Consider the following 25,520-nt stretch of genomic DNA (forward strand, 5'->3'; position numbering starts at 1 on the left):
TCAGGGATACGATCGCCTACGTACAGGACAGGCGGGTGCACACCTGCCTCGTCAGCCTGGACCAGGAGAAGGCCTTCGACAGGGTCTCTCATGCTTACATGAGGGACGTCCTCTCCAAATTGGGGTTCGGGGAGGGCATCCGCAATTGGATCCGGCTGCTCTACGCCAACATCATCAGCGCAGTCTCGATCAACGGGTGGGAATCAGACAGTTTTCCTGTTAGATCTGGAGTCAGGCAGGGCTGCCCGCTCTCTCCTGCCTTGTTCGTGTGCTGTGTGGAGCCCTTCGCCGCCTCCATCAGGAAGGACGTGAGCCTGAAGGGCGTGACTATCCCAGGCAGCGGAGGCCTTCAGGTCAAGACCTCCCTGTACATGGATGATGTCGCCGTCTTCTGCACCGATCGTCGGTCGGTGAGTAGGCTGTTGGACATCTGCGGCCAGTTTGAACTGGCCTCGGGTGCCAAAGTCAATAGGGGTAAGAGCGAGGTCATGTTCTTCGGGAACTGGGACGACCGCTCCTTCATCCCCTTCACCGTCAGGACAGACTACCTGAAGGTGCTGTGTGTTTGGTTTGGTGGAGCTGGGGCATGCACTAAGACTTGGGAGGAGCGTATCTCCAAATTTAAGCAGAAGCTGGGCAGGTGGACGCTCCGGTCCCTCTCCATCGCGGGTAAGAACCTGGTTGTCAGGTGCGAGGGGCTTTCGGTACTGTTGTATGTGGCGCAGGCCTGGCCTATTACCTGGACCTGCGCCGCTGCGGTCACCCGGGCCATCTTCCACTTCATTTGGGGGTCGAGGATGGACCGGGTCCGCAGAGATACCATGTACAAAGACCTGGGAAATGGGGGAAAGGGCGTACCGAACGCCACCCTCACCCTGACGGCTACCTTTGTGTGTGGCTGCATCAAGCTGTGCGTAGATCCTCAGTATGCAAACACCAAGTGTCACTACTTACTGAGGTTCTACCTGTCCCCGGTGTTGCGAAGGATGGGCCTGGCCTCGTTGCCGCGGAACGCTCCGAGTAGTTGGACTGTTCCGTACCACCTGTCCTTCGTGGAGAAATTTTTGAAAGGAAACACCTTTGACCACAAGGCCGTCAGGCAGTGGTCAGCACGTAGTATCCTCAGGACCCTTCGGGAAAAGGAGAGGGTGGATCCCGTCGTGTGGTTCCCCACGCAGACTGCCAAAGTCGTTTGGCAGAATGCCTCATCGCCAGAACTTTCAAACAAGCACAAGGACATTGCTTGGCTAGCGGTGAGAGGGGCTCTCCCAGTGAGATCCTTTATGCATGCCCGGAATCTCTGCACCACCGCACGCTGCCCTCGAGGTGGCTGCGGGGGGGACGAGACTGTCGATCACCTCCTTCTGGAGTGTGCCTATGCGCAGGAGGTCTGGAGGGGGATGCAGTGGTATTTGTCGAGGTTCGTCCCGAGCAGCTCCGTGACGCGGGACTCCGTGCTCTACGGGCTGTTTCCGGGGACGCACACTGAGACCAACATCAACTGCGCCTGGAGGACCATCAATGCGGTGAAAGATGCTCTTTGGTCTGCCCGCAACTTGCTGGTCTGCCAGCTGAAAGAACTGCCCCCGACCGAGTGTTGCAGACTGGCGCACTCCAAGGTCCAGGGCTACGTGCTGAGGGACGTGCTAAAGCTTGGGGCAGCCGCCGCCAAGGCGCGGTGGGGAAAGACCACCGTATGAGCCCCCTCGTCCAGAAAAGGGAAAAGAATCCTATCTGGTAACTGGGCCCAGCTGGCGCCTTCCCCAACTGGGCAGGGGGCCAACTGGGACTGTGCGGGGTGACGACTGCCGGGGCGGTTTCTTTGCTTTGTTTCTTTTTTCTCTGTTTTGTTTTTTTTTCCCTTTAGTTGGTGTACGTACCCCCGGGTAACCCGGAGTGGCTTGCATGACTGGGTAGGTGTATAAATGTTTTATTTTTTGTACATTCTATGAATAAAGTATATTTTTTCAAATAAAAAAAAGGTGACGAAACGTCTGAAAACTAACCTTCCAGCTCAGCGAGCAAATTCACATCCAGAAGCTTAAATCTGATCTGTTGCTTGAGGAATTGATCAGCTCTATGTATATCTGTTGTTTATGTTGTTTGACACACAAGTAATCCTGTTTGTAACTTCACCAGGTTGACAACTTATTTTTAGTTATGCCTGGTGCAGCTTCTGGCATACACTCTGGCACTTTTCATTCAACAATTTATTCATATAATTACTATGAATAATGTTATTTTATGGCGATTGATTTTTCCACTTTTGAAGAAACTACAGATTATAAAGCCTAACATTCAAGTATTAGAAGGTCTAGCAAAACTGGGACTTTCAAATAAAATCAGGAATTGCTGGCAAACCTTAGCAGGTGTGGAAGCATCTACAAGAAGAAAGCAGAGTTAACGTTTTGAGTCTGATGAACTCTTTTCTGATGAAGAGTCACTAAATTTAAGATATTAACTGACTTCTTCCCACAGATGCTGCCAGACCTGCTGAGTTTCACCAGCAAAGTTTGCTTTTGTTCAATTCTCCAGTGGCCGCAGTTTTCTTTTTAGTGTTTGGAATTTCAAAGTTTGTCTTTATAGTTGTGTACCTTGTGAATTCAAATCCACATTCCCATTAAATTGACAATATCATGAGTTGTTGATACCAAAGGTTTTTGGGAATTATGATTTAGAATTTATCTACCTACGAGAATGACACTTTGTTCAAAGCTACAAGCCATAAAAATTCAAATAAGATTGCAAGTTAGCATTCATGAACACAATTAGAATTAATTTGGCTGACAGATTGCATTGGTTGGCTTTAGTATTCAGTTTGGATATCTTAGCTGTGAGACATTCCTTTGGGCCAGTTTTAAATAAGCAACAGGCGAGTTGGTTATATAATTGTAGGGATCAAAAACAATCCAAATGAGCTCAGTTTTAAACCAGTTTTTAATGACTTGTTGAAAATTACACAACTGTTTACAAGTCAACATAGAGACAGGCAGACTGAAGAGTACAATACAGACTAATTGAGTGAGCTCACACATGCAGCACAGACAAAAAATGTGTTGTCTTTATTCCGACAAAGCTGGCACATATTACCTGAGTAACCCAAGGAAATCTTGGGGGATTAAGTGCATCATCTACAATTAAATAAAAAATATGTTGGAACCTGTCAGGACACACATCCTAATGGAGCAAAATATTAAATAATAATTAATTAGATATTGACATACTTTAATAAATACTAAATAATTTAGTGTTACAAGCGGAGGATGAATATTAGTAATAGACCTGACTTCCTCAATATAGCATTCAAAAAGGATATGCTAACACTAGAAATTGAAGGTGTTATTAATTAGGAAGATAGAGATATGAATATTTTAAGACAGAATATAAAAAATAAATCACAATGTCACACCGTGGGGACAATGCCTATTAAATAGAATTATTTAATCTTTCCTTTTATATATTATCTTTCAAATTAATCAAAACATTTAAAACATTTCCAGTTGATGACGAGTTTTTTCTCCTTTGAGCAGATAATGTTCAGGAGAAATTTAACAGCAGTATTGAAAATTGAAGTGTTTTGATAAAGTAGAATAGAAGAAACAGTTTCCCACTCACAGGAGGATTTGTAATTGTAGGATACATATTTAATGCAACTGGCAAAAGAAGCAGAGCCTGATGTGTTGCTATGATTTACTGCGTATTGGCTGTAACGGTAGTGAAAATAATTTCAACAGTAATAAAGGAGAGTTGACAAACACTTCCATGAAGAAAAATAAATTACAGGGCTATGACAAAAATTTGAGCATAAGCATGATGGGCAAATTGGCCTTTCTCATTTTGTGCTGTGTAATTCTATGATGGTCAAGGCACAAGATTAGGATTACAAAACTATTTTGTATGCAGACTGCAGTGTAAGTGCTTTTTTGTCTGCATTTTACGGTAACATAATGCAGACAGGCCAAATGTACAATTTTCTTCCATCTCATCCCAGATCCACTACTGTATAGCTGACAAACACGTTAATTGTAGCACTATTCCAAGGTCAATTCAACACATGTTCAATGAGAAAATGCAATAGCGCAGCAAACAAATATAAGGTTCAACCTTCAATTTGTTGGCTCTAAGAAGCTCAAATCAGGCCAGCATTGGAAGTGTTTACAAACAGCAACATCTTCTGTTTTGGAGGTGTAGAGAGGAGACGCACAACTAGTACTTCCTTTTGATCGCTAGAAAATATGCACATGTGGAAATAAGCAAGGACAGGATCAAGCTTAGTTGTGATTCCCTCCATTTCTGAATAATTTACAGATACATCTAAACTGCACAAAAGCCTAGAAATCAGGATTCAGGAATGGAGGGGGAGAAATAAAGACTCCAAAACAAATACCACTGTTCCTTGACAGTTTATATGTACTTACCGAGGAATAAAAGTATATTGAATTGTCTAACTTGCAAATCAAGATTCTGTGGTTATTTAATACTCTTTATATTGCTGCAGTGTTCTGGGTTAGCAACCTTACTGCATTTTACAGAACCATTCCACAGTCGAGGAGGCTGTCCATGTCCTGGGCTGTTTGTTGCCGTCTGCTGTTTATCCCAGGATTCTGATAATTGATTTTCACATACATATATTATACACCCACAAACGTTCTCTCCTCCCTACAATCCCTTCAAAAGTGAGTCTTGCTTTCAGTATAAGGAAGGTGGCACGTGAAAATCTCAAAATTAATACATAATTAATGACATTCATATTCTAAAGAACTTCTAAGAGATTGTAAGAACCTAGGTTTTGGAAAATTAAATATCATCTTTAAGAGAGAAGTGTCAAGTTAGCAGCATTAGCAAAACTTTCTGAAGTTTTGAAAGACAGCAGGAAAAGTCCAGCTGACTTATCACATTTGGCCCAAGACAAGAAATAAAGAAATTCATCATAAAGAAATGATGAATTTGGACGTACTGGCAGGGAATCTCTGTGACTGAAAGCAATGATTGGTAATTTCTTAAAGTGAAATCATGAGGGTTAGGGTTAACTGTTATAATTGTTCTTGTTTGAAATCTATTTCCCATGTGTCCTGTCGAGAAAGGATCAATAATTAGTTACAAAATAAGCGGCTGAACATTCCTCTTTTCTCTCCAGGCCAGGGTCACTGAGAACATTTTTACCAAAATTCCACCTTGGTCAAGATTGGTTAAAATCAGTGCAGACCAAATGTCTGGCAAAGGTTATTTTGCTCAGCATCACATGAGCAGTACAGTTATTTACTGTAGTTATTATGAAGCCATATTATGTAATTCTAATATCTATATCAGAACAAAGAAAGGGAAAGTTACCCTATTTACTATTTATGAGTAAACTTTAAATGCTTGCACAGAGAACATGCTAAGAATATGACAATAGATAATGATCAACCTGTAGCATGTGCCTCAACTGAATGCAGCAGAGAACTGACAACTCTTATCTTAATAGTGGGGCCCAGCCTAAGAAAATTATATTGATAAGCTTAATTGCCTTCTTATGGTTGCATACTTTTCATAAAATTAGTTTTATTCAATACTAGCAGGATGGCCAAAACTCAGGGAAAAAAGTTAAGGGACGCTTTGTAATTCAATGCTAGATGATCAGGGTGGAGGGCTGCTGAAGAACAGTCATACTGGAATCAAGGTTAACTCTGCTTCTCTCACCACAGATGCTGTCAGATTTGCTGAGTATCTCCAGCATTCTCTGTGTTTGTTTTTGCAGGGTATTTTGCAGTCTCAAGAGACCCATTGGCCTACTCCTGCTTACTATTCTAATATTAGAAAGTGGGCATTGGAAGAGGGTAGGATTAGGACTTCACTCAGTCCAGACGCCCTCTGTAGTGCATCAGTCTACTGACACACATTGTCCAGGCTCACCAAATGAGTCATGGCTACTTGGGTGAATAGTTGGGGACGACGTGGCTATGGAATCAAACTCTTGCAGGAAGCAATATCAAGTGAGGAGATGAGAGAAAATGAAAGGGAGAGGAATTAATCCCAGAACAAAAAAAAACTACAGACAAAAGAGAAGGGTCCTAGTGGCAGTGCTCTATCATTCTAAAACTGCAGCTTTAAGTTTACACTTAGGTGTGACTATCAGATTAACTCATTTGCCACAATAAGATGAACTTAGGCAGCATCTATAGTGAAATTCTTCCCTCCCTATCTCAGCTGCTGTTCTGCCCTCGAGTGGAGGTGACTATTTACTTGAGAGGGAAAAGATGTAGAAATCGAAAGAATAAAATCTTATCGCCTCGTCTCCAGCCAACCCAACATAGTGAGAAACAGGATTCAAAATTGACTTTCCTGCTCCTCTGATGCTATCTGACCTGTGTTCCTCCAGTTCCACACTGTATTGACTGACTTCCAGCATCTGCAGTTCTTGCTATCTCCATATTCAGAAACATGATGCTTTATATTTTGCTGCATGTAGATTTTAAAATATATTTTACATATATCCATGCACTATAGACTCAACATACAATTTGGGCAAACAAATTATCTTTCTCGAATTATTGTACATTGAGAAACTTTCACCTTAATTAAATGGTGAGGTCATGTCACCTCGATAACCTGCATTCTGTACATCGTGGATTACTCCTAGCTGTTTGCGAACTATTTATTCAATTCAAAAAAATGGTTATAGAGCAATTCTATGATCATTCCTGAGGCTTACGGGTCAATGTACCATATTATGCAGTACAAAATCATGAAATTCCACAGAAGTCTCAAGTTTGACCACTAGTCTGTGTTGAAAGTTTGGATTGTGAAGGGAATGCAGCATTGATCTAAATTATTTCTAGGGACTGACAGATTAACAGTCGAGATTCAAGACTATTCAGTGTGGCTTGCTGCAGTGTATATCTCTGATTATCTATAAAAAAACCATGTCAGAATCAGTTCTGATAATTTCTCTGATAAAAACCACTTGCTAAGGTGGGATGATGGATCACAAGGCTGTTTGGTTGAGATGACGCAGGTATTTAGTCCTGTATATCTTTAACATAGTGTTGAGTAGGAGTAAGATAACTGAGCATTATTGAAATCAGCTCTGAATTGTCATGTCACCATGTTTTTAAAAAGCATCTACTATTTCTCTTTTGCTCTCTTGAAGGTCCTAATTACTTCCTGAAATATGGCTTCAGAGGCACTCTTTGCCATTTAGTCCCTGGTCCAAGTAGCCATTCTTCTTCTCCTGAGCTTAGGTTTGTTGGCAAGATTCAACTCTAATCAAATCACAATCAAATCTAATACTTTCCCTGTGCCTCGTGAGACTCTCACTTCTAGTAAGTTTACCTAAACATCAAATCAGGAAGTATTCACTCCAAAATGACTGACAGCTCCCATCACCATCTTGACAGATTAGTGAACACGGCATGGAACAGGGATTTATGCTAGGACTTTCTTGGTTTACAGGGCTCAATAATCCCTCCGCAAAGCTTGTTTTGGACTTGCTGAGCAAATTTGAGACATATTGTCAAAAGAAGGAAGAGTGAATGGTCATAATAATTGAATTAAGAAGGCACGAATGCTGGGAAATCTAAAAATTAAAACAGGATCCTGGAAATACATAGCATCAGCACAGCAACTTCATCGGGCCATCATGGTATTTTGGGTGTCATCATCTGTTAGGACTAAAGAAAAATAAAAGTCTGAACAGCTCAAATGTCTGCCCACATTCTTGGCCAGAGCAGGGCAGATAAAAGTTGAAATAGAAAGAACAAAGTAATAAAAACAATATGGCTTGGTGTCACTTCTAATCATTAGCCATTGATCCATGTTCTGAAGCACATGTCAGGCAGGGACAGGATCAGGCAACATGCGGTCAAACAGCCGGCCAGTATTCACCCATTGGAAGCTGAAGGTAAAGTTAAACATTCATGACTGAAGGCAATTGATCACAATATATTTTCTCTTTAAACCCTGATTGAAGATGGACAAAATCAAAAAGGAAGTTTGTCCACATTAAGCATTCAAAAACATTCTGTTTTGGAACACATTCACAGCTCTACATGCAAATCTTTATAAATATTATCAACTGCCCACTCTGCAGGACCTTCTTCATTTGTGTATTTGGAAACTGCTTGTTGGAACTGATTTTGACGCTGTGCATCTGGGTCAATGTTGATCCAGTTGTTGGCAATCCATTTGGTTCCTTTGGTGACGACGCAGCCACCGTGCAGTGAGTACTCATCTTGCTCACCCACCCAACCTGCAAAAATCGGGAGAAAACAATTACCATCATGTTTTAGAAGTTTCCTGTTGCTGTTCTTGAGGAGTGAAATGTAATCCTTGCTGCAGTTGAAAGAAGGTGACTGTCAAAGATATGGAGCTTAAAGTAGACAGTACAGTAGCATCAAGACTGCGCACCTTAGTGTCCCAATTTGGGAATAAACTGACATTAAAATAATTGGACCTCAAGGAAAATTCCAGTTCCTTAGGTGGAGCATGCTGAAATAGGCACCAGAAACAGATGCAAGAAAGAGGAGACAGAAAGAAACAAGGCAATACAAAGCAACTAACACAGTTCCATTGTGGCCCACACCTGCTGTGGTTATGTAACATTGAAACAGAGTTGGGATTAACAATACTCACTGCTGAGAAAGGGGCCCAAAGAGAACAAAATATTAAAAAGCAACAATTCTGCTATTTATTGTCCCCTAGTCTTCACTGTATCTTTTATCCTCCTGCCTCCTCTCCTTTTTCAGTGGTTTAAAGACTGTAATATTTTCATTTTCTTTCGGATTCTGATGAAAAAAATCACTGACCTGCAGAGTTACTCTATTTTTCTTTATAGGAGCTGCGCAATTTACTGGAATTTCTAGGTTTACTTTGTTTTCATTGGTACTAAATTCTACTCTTTCCAAATATTAAGAGTTATCTTTATGTACTCCATTTTATGACAGGCCCTAATGGGGTAAAGTAGTGTATATAAAAAAAAACAAATAAGTTATGATAAAACACAGGTTAGAGAAAATAAAAATAACTGCAGATGCTTGAATCCAACATAGACAAACAGGAGGCTGGAAGAACACAGCAAGCCAGGTAGCATCTGAAGGAAAGTAGAAGTCAATCCAAAAGGGTAGTACCTGAAACATTGACTTCTCCTTTCCTCCAGACGCTGCCTGGCTTGCTGTGTTCTTTCAGCCTTCTGTATGATAAAACACAGTTTGGTTGTCTTTTTTTTAACCCAGTCTTAACTCAGACTGTTTGTAAATTGAGCCACAACGGGCAGACCAACCATCCATTAGGCAGACTGGCGACTCTCCAGAATTTGTTTTTAATTGATTAGACCGATTTCACTTCACAAGCTACCATTCCAAAATAATACAACAGTAATCATTCCCTAAGAAGTATTTGAATTGCTACATAGGAAAGGACTTTTTTACATTTTTTATTTTGGTAAGTCTTATTTCCTTTCTTCTAAATATAAACAAATGCATAGCCAGATTGATGTGAGTACCTTCACCATCAGAGAGGTAGTTGTACCAGAAGAGAGCAGTGCCTTGCAAAGGCTTCACCAGTAGATTGGCTCGGTCACAGTTTCTCCGTGTATCTCGTAAATCCATGTCATTCTGGATTAAAGACTGAAGAAAGAGTCAGAGCAAAGAGCACAGTTCTATCATCCTTAGAATCCAGTATAAATTATCCACAGTGATTACTTGAGATTGCTGTAATACAAATAGTCAACTGCACACTGAACATAACGTTGACAAAAATGTCAGCAACTAATCCTTTACTGGTCAATAGCTGCATATGTAGTTCGTGCTGCAGTATCAAAGGCTGCCCGCATTTTTCTTGTCCTGAAGTGCAATATTGAGAACTAATGATGCAGTCTAGTTACTTGGAAGCTAACAGCCTGTCAGTACTTCGTCCCGCAGCCACTCCTCATGAATACAATTCAACAACTATAGATGATCTCAGTCCTGTCTTAACACAACTTCCTAATGTAGACATTTTCCAGAACCGGGTGGCCAGAGTGTGTTCAGATCTGGAGCTACGTGGCTGATAATCTCCACTTTAGCCCAGCAGGCACATAGCATCATCTGAGTGTTTTTGGTTCAGTTCTAGATCATCATGCATGGATCTTTCAAATCAGCAGGCAAGCCTAAATAATAATGGGTTTACAACAGGATAAATGATTGGAAACGCCAGCTGTGTTGCAAAGCCACTGTGCTAACTTAACTTTACAAAGTGGTTTGGAAGATTTTTCCTTGATATTTTGATAAATCGACAATTCGTGGGCAGAGTTTTCATTAGTTTTATCAACCTAATCTAAGGTGAAACCAGCTAAATTAATGCAATGGACTCAGAAACTCAAATTGATTACATCAAGTGGAATGAGAGTTCCTTTGACCTTTTAATGCTAGTTTAAAAATCAATCAACTATATCCAGGACCATTCAAAAAACAACAAAAATCAAAATAATGAGAATGCCAAGTTGCAAGTGTCCAGTCAATAGCCCTTCAAACACTTTTTTGGGCACCTGGGCAATAGTTGGTGCCATTTATAAGTTTTTATATGTTACAAAATACAATATTTACAATGAAAGTGGCTGCATACAGAGTGAAACTAGTGAATGGTTCAGTAGCAATTGAAAAGCCAGTTTTAGCAGTTTAGATTCAGATTGCTTGCATTAAGAGAACTAGACATTCTCAATAAAGATGATTGTAGTTGGTGACAAATCCGTTTTCAGATAAATTAATGAAATTGCATCTGGTTACTTCTCTTAAATACATCAAGAACTTCTTTGAAATAAAAAATCAGTAATCATCAAACTGGTGCTTCCTCGTGGCAACCCCTCCACCAATTGGAGTCCGCTTGCCAACCAGCAAGCATGCTCTTCTCTAACAGTAAGAAAACACATTTCCCCATACATAGGTATTTTTTAAGCACAAGACAAAAAAGCGTTTGGCATAAAGCAAATCTTTTCGGCAGTATTTAAGAAAGATATTGATTTTGTTTTGTTATACAATTACACTGCATAAAGGAGCCTGTGCAAAACTGGTCTCGTTAGGAATCAGGAAGCAAACTCTCTATTGTTAGAGTCATATCTGGCACACAGGGTGGTGGTTATAGTTGTTGGAAGTCAGACATCTTAGCTCCAGAGCAATTCTGCAGAAGTTCCTCAGGGTAAGTGTCCTTGGCCCAAGCATCTTCATCAGTTAACTTCCCTCCATCATAAGGTCAGAAGTGTGGATGTTCGCTGATAGTTGCACAATGCTCAGCACCATTCACGACTCTTCAGATACTGAAGCACTTTATGTTGAAATGCAGCAAGATCTGGGCAATATCCAGGCCTGGGCTGACGAGCAGCAAGTAACATTTGCACTACACAAACGTCAGGCCATGATTATCTTCAACAAGAAACAATCTTACTACTGCTGCTTGACATTCAATTGTGTTACCATCACTGAATCCCCCACTAACAACATCCTGAGGGTATCATTGATCAAAAACTCAACCGGGCTCACCACAGAAACCCAGTAACTACACAAGCAGATCTGAGACTAGGAATACTGCAGCCAGTAACTTACAACCTGACCCCTCCAGAGCATGTCCATTATCTATAAGGCAGAAGTCAAGATTGTGATGAAATATTCCCCACTTTCCTAGATGGTGCAGCTCCAACAAAATTTAAAAAGGTTGACAACATCCATGACAAAGCAGCATGTTTGATTGACACCTCACCCACGAACATTCAGTCCCTTCAACCACTGACGCTTAGTAGCAGCAGTGTGTACTGTCTGCAAGGTGCACTGCAGAAATTCACCAATGATCCTCAGGCAACATCTTCCAAACCCATGACCATTCCCATCTAGAGGTTTTTAAGATGCTACTGGCTGACTATCTACTCAGCGCACAGTGTTTATGTAACACTGACTTGTCAACAAAGTAAACAAGATTTTTTTCCCCTTACCAGTTCATCATATGTTCTATTGTCTGCTACAGGAAAAGCAGTCTCCCCTCCTCCAGAAACATTGTTCAAATAAAACAGCACTGTCACATACCTGGAACAGAAATGAAGTTGAAGATGGAGTAAGGATTAAGGCAGAAGTCAGCACTAATACAGAAACATTGAAAATAGGACCAGAAGTAGGTCATTCGGCTCTTTGGGCCTTTTCCACTATTCAACATGACCATGGCTGATAACCTAACTCAGTAGGAGCAAAATACTGCAGATGCTGGAATCTGTACTGAAAACAAAAAATGATGGAAATCACAGGAGGTCAGGCAGCATTCATGGAGAGAGAGCAAGCTAATATTTTGAGTCTATATGACTCTTCAGAGCTTTGATGAAGAGTAATCTACACTCGAAATGTTAGCTTGCTCTCTTCGTGGATGCTGCCTGGCCAGCTGTGGTTTCCAGCATTTTTTGTTTTCCTCTAACTCAGTACCCTAGTCCCGCTTTCTCACCAGATCCTTTGATCCCTTTAGTCCTCTCGAAAACATTCAATGTTTTGGCCTCAACCACTTTCTGTGGCAGAGAACTCTATAGGTTCACAACTCTCTGGGTGAAGGAAGTTTTCCTTGTCTCAGTCTTGAATGGCTTGTCCCATATCCTTAGATTCTGACCCTGATTCCGGACACCCTGGTACTTAGGAACATCCTTACTGTATTTACCCTTTTTCAAATCCTGGTAGAACTTTATAGGGTTCTAGGAGAGCCTCAAATCATTCTACTAAACGCCAGTGAATATAGTCATAATTGATCCAGGGTCTATTCATACATCAGTCCTGCCATCCCAGCATTCAGGGAGGTAAATCTTCATTGCACTCCCTCCATAGCCAGAACATTCTTTCTCGGATAAGGAGGTCAAAACTGTACACAACACTCCGAGTGTGGTCTCAACATGACCGTGTACAATTGCAGGAAGAACACCCCTGCTCCTATATTCAAATCCCCATGCTATAAAGGCTAATTTACCTTTGGCCTTCTCCACTGCCTGCTACACCTGCATGCTTACTTTCAGTGATGGTGTATAGTCTCTCGCAGCTTCCCCATTCCCAATCTTCCACCGTTCAGATAATAACCTGTTTTTGCCACCAAAGTGGATAACCTCACATTTATCCCCATTATACTTCATCTGCCATGCACTTGTCCACTCTCTTAACTTGTCAAATCACAGAAGAGTCTCAGCATCCTCCTCAAAGTTCACATTCTCACCCAGCTTATTTCATCTGCAAACATGGTGATATTATATTTAATTCAATACTTTTACACTTCCACAATTTCTTGGCAAAAACAAAAAAGGTGGTCAACCTAAATTTAAAAGTCTGGAAATTCTCCACAATAGAGAACAATTAGAAAAAATTATTCGCTTCTTCCAACCCTAAGAATGATCATACGGTCAGCCTCAGCACCAACTGTGCCTCTGCTCCCAGCTTCAGGTCCGCTTGCTGCTAACAGTAGCCAGATTAGTATTCTGCCACCAACTTCAATTTCAGCTTCAGGGTTTTTTCACTTTGGTACTGCTGTAAAAATAAGTGATGCTGGATCAGATGCCCGTCAGACAGTCTGCTGGAACAGTTGTATACAGAGTGGCTAATTTGATTTCCTTCATTGTACAGCCCCAGAGTTAATAGTTCTGAAGTAGGACAGCACGGTGGCTCAGTGGTTAGCACTGCAGCCTCACAGCGCCAGGGACCCGGGTTTGATTCCAGCCTCGGGCAACTGTCTGTGCGGAGTTTGCACATTCTCCCCGTGTCTGCGTGGGTTTCCTCCGGGTGTTCCGGTTTCCTCCCACAGTCCAAAGATGTGCAGGCTAGGTGGATTGGCCATGCTAAATTGCCTGTAGCGTTCAGGGGTATGAAGGTTATAGGGGGATGGGTCTGGGTGAGATGCTCCAAGAGGCGGTTGTGGACTTGTTGGGCCGAAGGGCCTGTTTCCACATTGTGGGTAATCTAATCTACTTTCCCTCCAACTAGCTTTAATGTTGTCAGACTTTCACTGCGATTGGCAAAGGAACAATAGTATGCTTAATAAACTGCAAATCTTCGCATGGTCTGTAAATGGTTGTCCTTGCTGCTGTCAGGACAGCTGATTAGGACTCAGACGTGCTTATGAACATACTAAACTTTAGTTACAATATATTTTTTTTAAATGTACATAAAGCCAAAAGATTACTGCACATGTAAATTCAATGGCTGCTTGTAGAGAAACTCTGAATGTCACATCTGAAAGTACCAAGGAAGCTTCAAACAGCAACCCTTCAAAAGGGGAGCGGCACACCAAAACAAAGTGTAGATAACAAAGTGTGAAGCTGGATGAACACAGCAGGCCAAGCAGCATCTCAGGAGCACGAAAGCTGACGTTTCGGGCCTAGACCCTTCATCAGAGAGGGGGATGGGGAGAGAGTTCTGTGCTGCTATGACTTCAGTGGCCACTTGTCAGCCACCCAACCTCACTAAAGCAGAAAACCTGCTCCTGCAAGTTATGCCTCAAAGAATAGGAGTGTTTGTGTTTTCCCATTTCAAGAACACAGAAGAATAGGGTTTAAGAATCAATTTCAACTCTGTTGTGTGCACTAATGGGTGAAAGTATGTGCTGTAAGGTACACAACTGAGAAAACCTAGTTACCCCTGCAGGTAAAGAGAAAGGAAGTCTCTCTCTGTGTTTGAAGCCAGAAAGAAAGTGAAATCATAGAAAAAAAGGAAACAGGACAGAAGTCTTTCAGCTGTCTTGCAAAGTCAAAAATCTCCATTTCAACTGCTTGCTCACGATTATGAGCTACATCATCCAACATACTGGTGGCAACATCCTATCACCTATCCATCAGATCTGATAGACTGAATTGTACCTTGTTTAAAACTTTTATCTTTGCTTTGAACTCACCAACTACTTTAAATCTGTGTATGTGTGATGAATTTTTGTTTTGACTCATATTTAGCAACTAATAAAACTCAATTTTAACTAATGAACTCACTCACTTTATCAGCTCAAAAAAGACTAATTTAGTTGGTTCCATTTTAAGAATATAAATCTGGACTGGAACAAAGACATCCATAAGGGAAGGGTTCCTTTTAAATTAAACTTGTTATGGTCAACTACAGGGGCAGATGAATAAAGAAAGGGAGCCAGTACATTCCTCCCTCATCCCAAGCTTGAGGATTTGGGATATTCTATCAGGAGCTGTAATAAATTGGGGCACCTCATATGGGACTGTTTACAAGTAATGTCAATCATAATAACGATACTAATATTTCTGAAGAAAAATCAATGGACCCAAAACATTGACTCTGTGTTCCCTCCGCAGATGCTGCCAGACCTACTGAATTACTACAGGAATTGCTTTTGTTTTTGATTTCCAGGATCTGTAGTTCTTTGGGTTTTGTACAACTACCAGTTGATCTAAAGCAGGCTGTTGGCCAAGCATTCATTCTTGATTTTGTACTCCCTCAGTACATCTTGATTCTTATTGGTCTTCCATTGAAATCTTCCATTTCGTTTTGATCAATGATAATCTCCTACAGCTACCCACATTCTCAGAACTCCTTTAACAAACAGTTTAAACCTTTCAAAATAAAAAGGAACAAAGCATTTAATTGTTTGAATTTGTTACTAACCGACAGGAAGTTTCTAATGGAGTGGATCCATTTGCTATCAGTTTTGTGTGGAAGCAACTGGTCTCTGCGTAGATTGGTCCACTGTCATGGTGAGCATGATAGTGCCCTCCTTGATCATACTTCACCACCTGCAATGGCTCACTGTGCTCTACTATCTCAGGAGGTAACTTTGTCAATCTGATCACCCTGACAAGAGAAAATATTTTAAAATTATATAGCTGTTATGAGTACTGAGCCTTACAAAACATTATCTTGCAAAATGCATCTTTTAACTTAATGGAAAATTAGGAAGCCCTGAAGCACTACAACTCAAAAATATGCTCACATGGTTTGGTGGCCATGGGAAAGCAGCTCAAGCAAAAGCTTATTAAAATCAAGCGACAAGTTTCTATTTCTTTCTACCGAAATTCTCAGAAAAACGGTACAACATTCCTTGACATACAGATGGAGCAGGAAAGGACTATTTTGGGTTATCAGACGAAAGAGATGCTTTGACAGTTGGTTTTATATTTGAAAGGAAGGGGGACAAAACAGCTAGAAATTTTGAAGCTATAGAGAACAAGGAACTGCCAAAGTGGGCCTTGCAGCAGAAGTTGAAGGACATATCAAGTTCCCTTGACAGGAAGAACTGAGACTGCAGGAAAGCCACAAGTAACTTTAGATTTGTTCCTGTAAATCTATGTATCCTTCAGAACTGTGCACATCAAAAGGGGTTTTCTGATTGTATTAGTTAATTAATGGTAAGGTGTCTTTATAGTTTGGTAGGTTTGTTTCCTATTAACTTATGTTTGATCTCTATGTTGATTTTAATTTGTTTATTTACAGTAAAATTTTAAAACATCAAAACCTCGCCTTTTGGTTATTTTGATTGGTCATTTGGGAAATTATCAATTAGAATTTTATCTATTTTTATGCTTTCTTTTCTGAAAAACAGAATGCATATAGTGATTATCAATCCACAGCCAAAGCAATCATTCTTAATGAAAAAATTTGGGCAGAGTATCAGCAATCCAACTCAATCAAACACAGAACTCTGTACATCCAATGTGTATTTTCTGGAGGACTGGTCAGTGATCATGAATGGAAACCTTAACTGACTTTGCTCTTTCTTTGCTCAGAGATTTACAAGTGAATTTCAGTGCTGGTCTGATTGATGTGTTTTTAGGATGGTTGCAAGATGTGATTAAATCAATTACAATTACAGCAAATGACTGAACTAAAGCTAAAAACCTCCTGATATGAGATAATGAGAGCTGCAGATGCTGGAGAATCCAAGGTAACAAAGTGTGGGGCTGGATGAACACAGCAGGCCAAGCAGCATCTTAGGAGCATAAAAGCTGATGTTTCAGGCTTAGACCCTTCATCAGAAAAGGCTTTTATGCTCCTAAGATGCTGCTTGGCCTGCTGTGTTCATCCAACCCCACACTTTGTTATCTAACCTCCTGATATGCATGGCTCTGCATCACACCACTCATGCACTAAATCCATGGTAATCAACCACTCCACTGAAGTGGGATATTTTGATTAGTCAGTTAATGAAGCTGGATTAAATTAAAGGACTTAAAGCACTACAACTGGCATTAGGACCTAGGGACTAGGAGAAAAATTTGGCAGAGGCAGAAACAAAGCATTTGGAGGGAATTTGAGATATTATGTAGTACCAGAAGGTATAAAGTCGGCTGAAAGGAATGCCTGCAAAATTAGGTGAAGAGATCAGAAAATTACTGAAGACCTTATGTTGCTAAAGTGATTCATCTTTCACTCATCAAGACAAATGCAAGAATTCCTCATCTCAACTGATAACAGCTATTTACACTTCAGGAAAGCAGGATGCTAACAAGTAGGTGAGTCAGAGATAACAAGGTGTAAAGCTGAATGAACACAGTAGGCCAAGCAGCATCAAAGGAGCAGGAAGGATGACGTTTCGGGCCCAGAACCTTCTTCAGATTTTCTGAAGGGTCTAGGCCTGAAACGTCAGCTTTCCTGCTCCTCTAATACTGCTTGGCCTACTGTGTTCATCCAGCTCTACGCCTTGTTATCTCAGATTCTCCAGCATCTGCAGTTCCTACTATCTCTGAGACAGGTGAGTCAACTCTGATTGGCCAAAATGATGTCAACGAAAACACAAGCTCCGACAGCAATTCAGAAAGGTTCAAGGCACGGACATATTTCTTTGAGATAATAGGCTCGACGCCTTGTTATCATGGACATATTTCTGTTTGCAGACAATGGGTCCCTGCATGAGGATGTTTATCACATCTAACACGAGACATGTTACTAGCCTGGATGATTTTTACCTCGTCTAAATCAAATTATCCTGAAAACGCAAACTATCTCAAAAATTTGAAATAACAGTGAGAGGACTGGACAACTATCACTGATGGTGCTTAACAATAATACTTTGGAACAGTTACTTCCCACACCACTTTTGACTGTTGAACACTTTATTCAGGGAAAGTAACCCAATTCTATTTGTATGTCAAAGCAATTACATCTCATCTCCATGTGCCATAGTGTAAGCAAACAATTAGATAATTACTTTGCATAACCACAGGCTCCCTTCCAACTGCATTCATATTTACTCAGGTCTTAATGCTAAGAATGTGACTTCAATTCATGCTTCATTATCAATGGAGCTGTGAAGGGAGAACATGGTTGCATTTGTAAAGTTCTGAATTGGGAGCCGAACACTAATTTCTCATTACTGGATGATTTTCTCTGCAGGAAATTGGGTAACGTATCAGGGCTGCTCATATCTTTCCAATTTATTGTGCAGCGTAGATAAACAAAAGCTCTGAGGTGGTAACTTGCAATTCTACGGTTGCTTCCCAATCACTTTGAAACAAGTTCCTGGTGTTGAATCTATCATCATGGGGAGAAGGCAAATACAAATCAGTAAAAGGAAAATCCACTTTGCTCTAATCATAAGGGGGTATTTTCTTACATTCATATTAGCCAAGAGGAACATCTAAACTTGAGTACCTATTGCTGAAGGTAAGGGCCACCAGACCTTTAACCACTCTGGCAACAATGCCATGGAACACTACCAACCGCACACTACTGAAAATGATTTCAGTAAATCCAACTTTGGAATTACAAATTGGTTACATGATCTGGAATTTTGTTTAAGGACAACCAAAGTAAATATGTTGTTTAAAAAAACTCAATTGTAAATAAATTGCTGGCTTGCATATTGCCCCGTTAAAACAGAAACCTTGGTAAAGACAGAACTTCAATATATCTTTCTTTGTTTCATTTGAAAGCTCACCTATGTCGAATAGCTCTTAAGATCTGGTGTGCTCCTTCACCCTGATACAGCCACGTATGTTTGCTGTTGCGAACCAATTCAGACTTCTGCACCCCACGTTGTCGCAGGTACATTTGGAAAGCATTTGTGTTAAGTTGTTTAAATTCCTCCAAGCTCAGCAAACCTGAAAAGAAAATCATTTTTATTTCTTCCCATTGTCTAACCTCAATTTTTTCCCTCTTTTCTCTTGAAGGCAAGACTTCTTGCTGAAATACAGTTAAATAGGGTCAGTTTTTGAGCCTGGACCATTATCCAAGTCATGACAGATGTGACGCTGAAGTCAATTGTAATCAAGCGAAAATACACCACTAATTGCAGTCATACCCAGCATAAAGGAAAAGGTTGAAGTTGTTCAAGGCTAAACATTTAAACTCCCAGCTGCTTCAAAGATCTTCATTTGAACATGACCTAAGTTGTGATAAACAAAGAACAAAGAACATGACAGCACAGGAACAGGCCCTTCGGCACTCCAAGCCTGTGCTGATCGAGATCCTCTGTCTAACCTGTCATCTATTTTCTAAGGGTCTGTGTCCATTTGCTCCCCGCCCATCCATGTACCTGTCCAGGTATACCTTAAAAGACACTAACGTGTCTGCGTCTACCACCTCCGCTGGCAATGCGTTCCAGGCACCCACCACCCTCTGTGTAAAGAACTTTCCATGCATATCTCCCTTAAACTTTCCTCCTCTCACTTTGAACTCATGACCCCTAGTAATTGAGTCCCCCACTCTGGGAAAGCTTCTTGCTATCCACCCTGTCTATACCCCTCATGATTTTGTAGGCCTCAATCAGATCCCCCCTCAATCTCCTTCTTTCTAACGAAAATAATCCTAATCTACTCAACCTCTCTTCATAGCTAGCACCCTCCATACCAGGCAACATCCTGGTGGATAATAAACTGTGAGGCTGGATGAACACAGCAGGCCAAGCAGCATCTCAGGAGCACCAGAGCTGACGTTTCGGGCCTAGACCCTTCATCAGAGAGGGGGATGGGGAGAGGGAACTGGAATAAATAGGGAGAGAGGGGGAGGCGGATCGGAGATGGAGAGTAAAGAAGATAGGTGGAGAGAGTATAGGTGGGGAGGTAGGGAGGGGATAGGTCAGTCCAGGGAAGACGGACAGGTCAAGGAGGTGGGATGAGGTTAGTAGGTAGATGGGGGTGCGGCTTGGGGTGGGAGGAAGGGATGGGTGAGAGGAAGAACCGGTTAGGGAGGCAGAGACAGGTTGGACTGGTTTTGAGATGCAGTGGGTGGGGGGGAAGAGCTGGGCTGGTTGTGTGGTGCAGTGGGGGGAGGGGACGAACTGGGCTGGTTTAGGGATGCAGTAGGGGAAGGGGAGATTTTGAAACTGGTGAAGTCCACATTGATACCATATGGCTGCAGGGTTCCCAGGCGGAATATGAGTTGCTGTTCCTGCAACCTTCGGGTGGCATCATTGTGGCAGTGCAGGAGGCCCATGATGGACATGTCATCTAGAGAATGGGAGGGGCAGTGGAAATGGTTTGCAACTGGGAGGTGCAGTTGTTTGTTGCGAACTGAGCGGAGGTGTTCTGCAAAGCAGTCTCCAAGCCTCCGCTTGGTTTCCCCAATGTAGAGGAAGCCACACCGGGTACAATGGATGCAGTATACCACATTGGCAGATGTGCAGGTGAACCTCTGCTTAATGTGGAATGTCATCTTGGGGCCTGGGATAGGGGTGAGGGAGGAGGTGTGGGGGCAAGTGTAGCATTTCCTGCGGTTGCAGGGGAAGGTGCCGGGTGTGGTGGGGTTGGAGGGCAGTGTGGAGCGAACAAGGGAGTCACGGAGAGAGTGGTCTCTCCGGAAAGCAGACAGGGGTGGGGATGGAAAAATGTCTTGGGTGGTGGGGTCGGATTGTAAATGGCGAAAGTGTCGGAGGATGATGCGTTGTATCCGGAGGTTGGTAGGGTGGTGTGTGAGAACGAGGGGGATCCTCTTAGGGCGGTTGTGGCGGGGGCGGGGTGTGAGGGATGAGTTGCGGGAAATACGGGAGACGCGGTCAAGGGCGTTCTCGATCACTGTGGGGGGAAAGTTGCGGTCCTTAAAGAACTTGGACATCTGGGATGTGTGGGAGTAGAATGTCTTATCGTGGGAGCAGATGCGGCGGAGACGGAGGAATTCCTCCAGTTTTTTAATCCATCTAGCTAGCACACCCTGGACCTCATGTGACTTCACTTTCTCCATCAGCCTGCCATGGGGAATCTTATCAAACGCCATACTGACGTCCATGTATGTGACATCTACAGCCTTTCCCTCATCTATCAACTTTGTCATGTCCTCAAAGAATTCTATTAAGTTGGTAAGACATGACCTTCCTTGCACAAAACCATGTTGCCTATCACTGATAAGGCCATTTTCTTCCAAATGGGAATAGGTCCTATCCCTCAGTATCTTCTCCCGTAGCTTCCCAACCACTGACATCAGGCTCACCGGTCGATAATTACTTGAATTATCCTTGCTACCCTTCTTAAAGAAGGGGGCAACATTAGCAAGTCTTCAGTCCTCCGGGACCTCATCTGTGTCTAAAGACGCTGCAAAGATATCTGTTAAGGCCCCAGCTATTTCCTCTCTCACTTCCCTCAATAACCTGGGATAGATCCCATCCGGACCAGGAGACTTGTCCACCTTAATGTCTTTTCGGATACTCAACACTTCCTCCTTCCTTATGTCAACTTGACCTAGAGTATGCAGACATCTATCCCTAACCTCAACATCTGTCATGTCCCTCTCCTTGGTGAATACCGATGCAAAGTACTCGTTAAGAATGTTACCCATTTTCTCTGACTCAGCGCATAACTTTCCTTCTTTGTCCTTAAGTGGGCCAATCCTTTTTTCTAGTTACCCTCTTGCTCTTTATATGTGAATAAAAGGCTTTGGGGTTTTCCTTAACCATGTTTGCCAGCAATATGTCATGTCCTCTCTTAGCCCTCTTAATCCCTCGTTTCAGATTCACTCTACATTCCCCATATTTTTCCAAAGCTTCGTCTGTCTTCAGTCGCCTAGACTTCATGTATGCTTCCTTTTTCCTTTTGGCTAGTCTCACAATTTCACCTGTCATCCATGGTTCCCTAATCTTGCCTTTTCTATTCTTCATTTTCACAGGAACATGTCTCTCCTGCACGCTAATCAACCTCTCTTTAACAGCCTCCCACATATCAAATGTGGATTTACCTTCAAACAGTTTCTCCCAATCTACATTCCCCAGATCCTGCCGAATCTTGGTATTGTTGGCCTTCCCCCAGTTTAGAACGATTCCTTTAGGACCACACCCATCCTTGTCCACGAGTATTGTAAAACTTACGGAATTGTGATTGCTAGTTCCAAGGTGGTCCCCTACTGTAATTTCTACCACCTGGCCAGGTTCATTCCCCAACACCAGGTCCAGTAAGGCCCCTTCCCGAGTTGGACTACATACATACTGCTCTAGAAAACCCTCCTGGACACACCTAACAAATTCTGCTCCATCTTGACCCCTAACACTGAGCGAATCCCAGTCAATGTTTGGAAAATTTAAATCTCCCATCACCACCACTCTGTTTCTCCTACACCTTTCCATTATCTGTTTACATATTTGTACCTCTACCTCACACTCGCTGTTGGGAGGCCTGTAGTACAGCCCCAACATTGTTCCTGCATCCTTCCTATTTCTGAGTTCTACCCATATTGCCTCACTGCTTGAGTCCTCCATGGGGCCCTCCTTCAGTGCGGCTGTGATATCGTCTTTGACCAGTATTGCAACTCCTCCACCCCTTTTACCTCCCTCTCTATGCCGCCTGAAGCAGCGATATCCTGGGACAACTAGTTGCCAATCATGCCCTTCCCTCAACCAAGTCTCAGTAATAGCAATAACATCACACTTCCAGGTACCGATCCAAGCCCTAAGCTCATCTGCCTTATCTACTACACTTAGAACATAGAACATGGAACATTACAGCACAGTACAGGCCCTTCAGCCCTCGATGTTGTGCTGACCTGTCATACCGATCTCAAGCCCATCTAACCTACACTATTATACTATTATTACTTCTTGCATTAAAACAAATGCACCTCAGACCACCTGTCCCTTTGTGTTCCTCAACTGCTCCCTGACTACTATTCCCTTTAGTCACACTGATTCCACTATCTAGTTCTCCACAGGCTTTTGTTGCTACCTCTTTTCCATCCAATATTTGGTTCCCATCTCTTTGCCACATTAGTTTAAACCCTCCCCCGCGGCATTAGCAAAAGCACTGATGATTGCATAGTGGCTAGTACTATTTTCAATTCCTCAATTACTGAAGTATGGCTGTGCCTGCACACAGCAAGACCTGGATAATACTCAGTCCTAGGTTGATATGTGCCAAGTAACTTTTACATGGCAATTGCCCAGTGATAGCCATTACCAACAGGAGAGAATCTAACCACCTCTTCCTGACATTCAAGGCATTTGCAATGCTGAATTTCCCCAACATCAACGTTATGTGAATTATTACTGATATGAAACTTAACTGGGTCAACCGTATAAATGCTATAGCCACAAGAGCAGATCAGAGGTGGAAGTTCTGGAATGGATATCTGATCCTCTGAATTCCAGGGACATCTGGAATGCATGAGTCAGAAGTGTGATGAAATATTCTCCACTTGCCTGGAAAAGGCGATCTCCAACAACCTTGAATCACAACCATTTAGGATAAAGCAAGTTCTGATCTGCTTTATCAAAACCCATTCACCAACTAAAGCATTCATTTCTTCTGCCTCCTGTGCTCAATGGAACCAGTGGGTACCATTATAGCTAATTGTCAAGGCTAATTTAACAGCACCTTCCAAACGTGCAGCTTCCACTGCCTCAAATAAGGATAGCAGATGCAAAAAACAGCACAACCTACTGTTCCCTCCAAATCACAGAAAAATCCAGACTTGGAAGAATATTGCTGTTCCTTCACTGTCACAGAGTCAAATTCCTGAAATTCCTGCCCAACAGCATTTTAAGTCTATCGATGCCACATGGACTGCACAGCTTCAAGGCGCCTCACCACCACCTCCTTAAGGCCAATTAGCAACCGACACCAATTACTGGCCTTGTATCCTGAGAACAATTTTAAAAACAAAATTATCAATGTATCATATCCTTTCAATGCCCTTTGCTAAGAAATAGTCTGTAAATGAAGAATTTGCATAAATGCAATGCTTCTCATCATCTCTGGACAATCCAAAGTACTTTACCTTCAATTAAATAATATTGCAATATAATCACTGGTGTGATGTGGAAAATATGTCAATCAAGTTGTTTGCATCAACACCCCACAAATAGCTAAAAATGATGAAAACAAGTTTAGTTAGGGATCAGTATTAATCAGGATACCAGGAAGAGGCCAACCACTCCTCTGCGAATAATTCCTTGGAATCCTTTACGCCACCCAAGACAGGAGACTTAGTTTAACATTTCACTTGAAAGACAATCTTCTAAATAAAAGGTTGGAGAATCGTGTGCTCAAACTTCTGGAGCATTGAAAGTCTTAAAGGTTTCAATGTTGGCAGATCTCTCACCTGAGTAACCATGTTTTAATGCACTTGTGCATCATGGGTATCACTCTCTGGGCTAGTATTTATTGCCCTTGAGAAGGTGGTGAGGAGCTGCCTTCTTGAACCGCTGCAGTACACATGCTGTAGGTTAACCCACATAGGCGTTAGGGAGGAAATTCCAGGATACTGACCCAGCAACACCTAAGGGACAGTGATATATTTCCAAGACAGGATAGTGAGTGGCTTAGAAGACAGTATGCAGGTGGTGGGGGTCCCATGTATCTGTTTCCCTTATAGATGGACGTATTTGTGGATTTAGAAGGTGCTGGCTAAAGGTTTTTGGTGAATTTCTGCAGTGCATCTTGCAGATATGTATACACTGCTCCTACTGAGCATCAGTAGTGGTGGGAGTGCATATTCATTGATATGGTGCCCATCAAGCAGGCTGATTTGTCTATTCTTCCGATAACAGGCTAGACAGTGAGTGTCTGAAAGCTGGAGTATAGAAAGGGACATTGCACTTCAGATAAATCCTGTTTACACCAACATGTGTTCTGACAAGGGTTTACTGGTTGAAATTAATGGATTTAGCTATTTTTCTATCATAGTTCAAGGAATACAGTCCCATTCTGTCCTGAACTGCATTATCCCAGCTTGGGCTGGCTACATACCCAGTTTAATGGTTCGCCAGCACTCATTCCTTATGAGTGCAAGGTGAAAAACAGAAAGGTAAAGCATGTTTTCAGAAATGCACCTCAGTACAAGTTGCTGTTTAACTAAAGAGAAAAATTGTATCGTAGTGAAGAGGGAAAGGAAGATACATGTCAAAAATAGAAAGGTTAGAAATAGCTTCCCTGTAAATTGTAACAAGACAAAAAAAAGGTAATCAAAAGCTAATTGTCTGAAACCCAGCAGGTAAGAAGTCATAGCAAGGATTACAGCAAACTAGCACTAGGAAGTACGCCCTCCCTCAGAGAAAAGAAAAGTAGATGTGCAAATGCCATAATGGATGTACTACCCCCTGTGGTTTTAACTCATTATGGGGGCTTAAAGCTTAACGTACACCATCAATTCCACCTAATACCTTCTTTATATTATCTACCCTCATGA

At 42.0% G+C, this 25,520-nt stretch overlaps 1 protein-coding gene across 1 annotated transcript in view; it reads right to left on the reverse strand.

The window, feature by feature from the left end:
* Nucleotides 1–2,948: 2,948 nt before the first annotated feature.
* The window catches only part of p4htmb (prolyl 4-hydroxylase, transmembrane b), an 84,217-nt gene continuing 61,645 nt past the window's right edge, over nucleotides 2,949–25,520 (reverse strand). Inside the window, exons 5-9 of the mRNA XM_048548055.2 lie at nucleotides 18,853–19,015; nucleotides 15,585–15,770; nucleotides 11,939–12,029; nucleotides 9,482–9,605; nucleotides 2,949–8,230 (exon numbers count right to left, since the gene is read on the reverse strand). Of these exons, the coding sequence (XP_048404012.1) occupies nucleotides 8,019–8,230; nucleotides 9,482–9,605; nucleotides 11,939–12,029; nucleotides 15,585–15,770; nucleotides 18,853–19,015 (776 nt within the window). The 3' untranslated portion in view covers nucleotides 2,949–8,018. The remainder of the gene's footprint in view (nucleotides 8,231–9,481; nucleotides 9,606–11,938; nucleotides 12,030–15,584; nucleotides 15,771–18,852; nucleotides 19,016–25,520) is intronic.

The sequence above is a fragment of the Stegostoma tigrinum genome, chromosome 11, assembly GCF_030684315.1.
Source record: "Stegostoma tigrinum isolate sSteTig4 chromosome 11, sSteTig4.hap1, whole genome shotgun sequence".
Lineage (NCBI taxonomy): Eukaryota > Metazoa > Chordata > Chondrichthyes > Orectolobiformes > Stegostomatidae > Stegostoma > Stegostoma tigrinum.